Here is a 6,000-nt window from a genome sequence, read left to right as displayed (position 1 = left end):
CTGAGCCATCAGCCCAGAGCCCGACGCGGGGCTCGAACTCACGGACCGCGAGATCGTGACCTGGCTGAAGTCGGACGCTCAGCCGACTGCGCCACCCAGGCGCCCCATGCCCTCACCTTTAAAACGGAGCTAACGGTACCTACTTCTCAGGGAGGGTGGGAGCTTCAGAGATTTTCACAGCAAGTTCCTGGTAAGTATTCAACAGGAGGTCAAATTTTAATAAAGATGAACTTTTTTTTTTTAATAGGAACTCTAGTTGTTAACTATCACCAAAGTTCTGAAACCGCTTGAGGGACCCTGATTTCGTATTTATACATTCAATGTCACACAGAGATAGATAGGCACAGTGGAGTGTCCTCCTTTATAGTCTAATGTGATAAACAAAATTCTCTTTTGTGGCACATGATTCTTACTTTAGCTGTATCACACAGACCTGGAAGTGCTGATCTCTGTATCACATTACAGGGAATACAAAGAAACTAAGACTTGGATATCTTAAATATTAGAGACAAACCCTAAATATTTATAATGAAGCATTATTTACTTCAGTGGAAGAAACAGGCATACTAACATGAAAAAACACATTTTATTGCACTTAAGTTATAAGAAAATAAAATTTCTAAGTGAATCAAACCATAGACACAATCCCTTTAAAGGTTGTTTTCCTCCATCATGTCAGGTTGTTACATAACTAAAATTAACCAAGTTGAATCTGATTGTTTTAAATCAGACTATAAATAAAACAAAAAAAAATAAACAGGAGGAGGAAAAAAAGATCACCTAGGATACAGTGTTAAACCACTTTCACAGTTCAGCTTGAGTTGTGGCTCTTGGAGAATGAGGCAAACCATTTGACTTTTTCATTCATTTCGTTTGTTTGCGTGTGACGCCTTTACTACAAAAACTGAATAGTTTCTGCTTTGTCAGTTTCTCAGAGCAATAAAACTGTAACAGTTGTTTTCCCAAATACTGTAAAACACTAAGACTGACCAGCAACTTTATTTTGTTTTATATATTCTTAAAATATTTTGTCAGTTTTCTTATGTACGTTCATCCATTCACCACAGCCCTCAAAAAAGAAAAGTTTCTCCACAGAACAGGCGGCAATAGCTCTGTTCCAAGGAATGTGTTTTAATTTTTGCCCAGATAAAAGAAAATAAGCTTTGCACACACTCTCAATTCTTTACTTGCAGGCAAACTTCACTCTTTATTATCTGAAACTCTCCCATTCTCAGCCTCTTAGAGGCACAGATGGTTCAAGTTTCAGTGGCAAAAAGTCTTTTTTCTGTAACCAAACTAGAGCAAATTTGGAATTCAGTCTGGGACTAAAACGTCACAGCAGAAAAAAAATAAAAAAAAATAATTTGCTTTTTTCTTTCTTTCATTTAGCAGCATAAATAAGTTTGGCCACTGGGAGTACAGTACAGGGGTGGGACAACAATCCCATATTTGAAGACCTACTTCTAGCACCAGCATCAAGAATTAAATCCATCTCAGGACTCACAGAACCCAGGACAACTTGCCACCTTTGAGCAACATATGCATTGAAGAGTGTATGTGGAAGCGACAGTAAATAGATTAACAGAGGCTAATACTGTGATTGATTGACATTGGCAATGGTTGGCAAAAAAAAAAAAAAAAAAAAAAAAAAAAAAGCTTTTCATGATAACTGTACAAAAACAATTCACAGTAATTTTTTTTTTTTTTTAGCTTTTCCACTCCAGAAAAATGACTTTTTGTTGCAGATGCTCTCTAATTAGAAAGTCAGCCAGTCCTTGTTTGGATGTTATTGCAGCTCCTTTCTAGGTCTCAGTGGTAAAAGGACAGGCTAGCAGAATCTGTAACGAAGCTTCAGCCTTAACGCTGCCCAATGACCACTGGAGAAGAAAATAAAGAAATAATTGCACCTGGTTTGATTTAGAAAGTCTCATTTTGCAAAGCTGCCCTCAGTCAAAAGTGAAGCCTTTTATGTGATGAGACAGCGGACGCCTCTCTTGTCAGTTACGGTTTGTCATGTCTTCCTCTTTTCCTTCTTAGTCTGTAGATCTTTTCGCTCTGTTGCCCCAAGCCAACATCCTGCACCACTGAGAACAAGGGATATTTTTTCTTTTTCTTTTCTTTTTTCTTTCTTTTTTTTCTCTTTTTTTTCTGTTTTTTTTTTTCTGTTTTTCTTTTTTTTTCTTTTTTTTTTCTTTTTTTTTTTTTTTTTCCACGGAGAAGGGTAGGGAGTATATCGTCTACACATTTGGACAAATTCGTCTTTTCTGCTCTTCACTTCATGTCCACATCAAAGTCCAGCACCAGCAGCTTGGTTTCCTCAGTTCCGTTCCGACTCCCAACTGCACACACCAGCTTTGTGTTTGAGGCTCTGATCCGCCACACAACTCCCCCACTCCCCCCACTCTCCAATGTGACTAGGTTTCGAATAAATTCACCCGTTTTCAAGTCCCATAGTTTTACAGTTCCATCATCTGAGCTGGTAATTACAAAGTTCTTGTTGAACTGTAAACAGGTTACAGCACTCTGATGCTTGTTAGGACCTGGACAAAACCAAAGGAATTTAATTACTGGTTAGAAATCATGGTGATGGGTAAGTTACATTGTAATTGTACACTTCTACATTAGAACATACAATAAATGAGATATTTAAAATGCTGCATATTTAGAAACTGTGAGTATTTTCGGATCAGCAGAGTTGTAAGAAAATCTGGTAGCTCTTTGTAAACTGAAACAAGAGTTGTATTTTCCAGGAAGCTTTGTTAGCTACCAGGCACACATTTTGTTTTCTGGCTGTGCAAGTAAGAGCTTTCTTAGTGGTGATGTGGAAAGCCCACCTTCATGTATTCTATGTATTCTGCTGATGGACAAATGGGCATGAGACCTACTACCCTACCACTTTGACCTGACCACTCAAAGGCGAAGGCTGAATGGACACAATTCCAAAACTCTGAGGAACAGATAATACTAATAGGTAGAAAGCTAGAATACAGACCACCAGATGGCCTCACTGTAACAAAACAAAACGAAAACAACACATTTTAAGGACTAAGACCAATAAAAAGTTAATCATGACATAAAATGTTAACACTGTTATGCCTCATTTAATATTAGTGGCTTTCACATGTTTCTTTCTTCATTTTACTGGGTGCTATTATTCCTTCCATCCTAGTTAAGTAGATGGTTAAAAGGTCTAAGCTGAGGCCAAAGCAATTTCCTATCAGATCAGAGATGTGCTTTTTTTTTTTCCCCCAGTAAGGTAGCTCTTTAATTTAAAATCAGCCTACAAATTCAAAATTAAAAAAAAATGATGACTCAAAAAACAAAAGGAGTCTGTTGCTTCCGTGATACAGTCAAGATCTTTCTTCACATTGTCCTTTAAGGTTAGGTAGAGTTAACTGTACATGCAGGCGTGATTAAACAATTTTATATTAACACAATTTAAAACAATTTCTCAAGCGTAGCCTCGTTCTGTCAAGTCAGAATGGAAATGCTCATAAACTTATCCAAAATAAGCATTTTCATTTTGTATGAGGTTAACTCTTTTTGTGACATAAAAGCTCCATATTTCTTTTGACTGACAAACCCATTTTTAATGAACACAACTAAAGCTGAGTAGCCAATACTTACCTTGCAATGTTTGTAAACATTGTCCTGTTTTGATATCCCAGATTTTAACTGTCGAATCTGCATTCCCAGAGACAAGAATATTGTCTTTGAGTTCCATTCCACTTGTTAACGATTGGTGTCCCGTTAACGTGTGAATGCAATTCCCCGTCTCCACATCCCAAACTCGAATTGATGTATCAAGAGATCCACTCACCACATGGATACCATCAAACTACAACAGACATAGTTTATTAGACTAGAAAGTGCAGATATTCTTTTTTTTTTATTATTATTATATGAAATTTATTGTCAAATTGGTTTCCATACAACACCCAATGCTCATCCCAAAAGGTGCCCTCCTCAATACCCATCACCCACCCTCTCCTCCCTCCCACCCTCCATCAACCCTCAGTTTGTTCTCAGTTTTTAACAGTCTCTTATGCTTTGGCTCTCTCCCACTCTAACCTCTTTTTTTTTTTTTTTTTTTTTCTTTTTTCCTCCCCCTCCCCCATGGGTTCCTGTTAAGTTTCTCAGGATCCACATAAGAGTGAAACCATATGGTATCTGTCTTTCTCTGTATGGCTTATTTCACTTAGCATCACACTCTCCAGTTCCATCCACGTTGCTACAAAAGGCCATATTTCATTTTTTCTCATTGCCACGTAGTATTCCATTGTGTATATAAACCACAATTTCTTTATCCATTCATCAGTTGATGGACATTTAGGCTCTTTCCATAATTTGGCTATTGTTGAGAGTGCTGCTATAAACATTGGGGTACAAGTGCCCCTATGCATCAGTACTCCGGTATCCCTTGGGTAAATTCCTAGCGGTGCTATTGCTGGGTCATAGGGTAGGTCTATTTTTAATTTTCTGAGGAACCTCCACACTGCTTTCCAGAGCGGCTGCACCAATTTGCATTCCCACCAACAGTGCAAGAGGGTTCCCGTTTCTCCACATCCTCTCCAGCATCTATAGTCTCCTGATTTGTTCATTTTGGCCACCAGATATTCTTAATATTATTTATTGACCTTAATAAATAAAGGTCAGGAAATAAATAAATAAATAAAGGGCAGGAAAATAAAGCATGGGAAACCAGTAATGCCAGGACCAAAATGAGGTAACAGGATAAATGTAATCAAGTAAATCTACAGTGCGCGTTCTCAGAAGCCTCTATCAGAATTGTTATCTATCTATCTATCTATCTATCTATCTATCTACTTATCTATCTATCTATCTATTTTTATGGCCAGTGGCTTCAAACTAGATGCAGAAACAAAGCAAAACACGAACGCATTACTTTCAAATCATCTGGCCACACTTAGTAGCTAAATATCTGGGATAATTCAATAAGGATTACTATTGGAGTCTTACTTCACAACAGAAAGTTGAAACTATGGACAAAGCTTGTGATTAAAGGCTGTGTTTATCAACACACCTAAGGCATGAAAAGACTAGAGATAACTCTCATGATGTTTAAAAGTAAGTTCCATTAAAAACTGTAAAATAAAAACTTCATTTATAAGAACCAAATGCTAATTAGGAAATATGCCAACAGATAATTATATCTGAAATTATAAGAGATGGCATTTTGATAACAAAAGCAAGCGATATAGGTACCTCTTCTCCAGCTTCCCAGCTATACCAAAAGGCAATAAATATCAATTCCTAGAATATCTATAATAATATTGCTACCTCTTCTCTCAATCTAATGGTCTACTTAAATGAGAATATTATATTCATTAAGGTTCTGAGCATATCACAAAACATAAAAAAAACTTTAGCCAATTCTCTCTCCACCAAATTCATAATCTTTTCTAAGTTAACACATCTGTATTATATGCCAATATTTTGTGACATAGACAGTATTCCATGAATTAAGAAACAAATATCCCAAGAATAGAGAACTGTCAGCATTGGGACTGTGTACTAATCTGCTGATCACTAATAGGCAGTAGCTGGTAAATAAACTATATCAGTAATGGACAAATTTTTACAATGAAAATGCTGCCTTTCAGAAAATAAAACAAGACCCATTTGCTAAACTTTCTATTAACCTATTTGTTTCAAAATATGGCAACCTACTCAAGAATATCAGGTTCAAATGTAAACAAAAAACATCAGTATAGTCAAATCCAGTTCTTTGTGACTACAAATCACTAGCCCTGTGCTGGTAGAGCATCTGGTAGAGCAGCTTTATGGAGAAAGGCTCCACTTCCACTGTGAATGGGATGGAATCACAATTACATGGTCCATCAACTTTCAGCTATCAAGGCAGAGGGGCAGCTTTTGGCCAAATTAATCCTCTGCTAAGGAGTTTATTAAAATCCAGGTTATTTTCCTATGAGACTATCTACCCAATAATTAATATAGTAATACTTAGGGCTCCAAAGT

At 36.9% G+C, this 6,000-nt stretch overlaps 1 protein-coding gene across 5 annotated transcripts in view; it reads right to left on the bottom strand.

Moving 5' to 3' along the window:
* Positions 1-567: 567 nt before the first annotated feature.
* Positions 568-6,000, bottom strand: part of FBXW7 (F-box and WD repeat domain containing 7) — a 230,830-nt gene continuing 225,397 nt past the window's right edge. For all 5 annotated transcript variants that reach the window (XM_045465713.1, XM_045465707.1, XM_045465700.1 and 2 more), the window contains 2 exons: positions 3,628-3,838; positions 568-2,540 (listed from right to left, as the gene is read on the bottom strand). In XM_045465713.1, the coding sequence (XP_045321669.1) occupies positions 2,272-2,540; positions 3,628-3,838 (480 nt within the window). In that variant the 3' untranslated portion in view covers positions 568-2,271. The remainder of the gene's footprint in view (positions 2,541-3,627; positions 3,839-6,000) is intronic.

Source organism: Leopardus geoffroyi, chromosome B1 (genome assembly GCF_018350155.1).
Source record: "Leopardus geoffroyi isolate Oge1 chromosome B1, O.geoffroyi_Oge1_pat1.0, whole genome shotgun sequence".
Classification (NCBI taxonomy): Eukaryota; Metazoa; Chordata; class Mammalia; order Carnivora; family Felidae; genus Leopardus; species Leopardus geoffroyi.
This window is presented reverse-complemented; position numbering and strand designations above follow the sequence as displayed.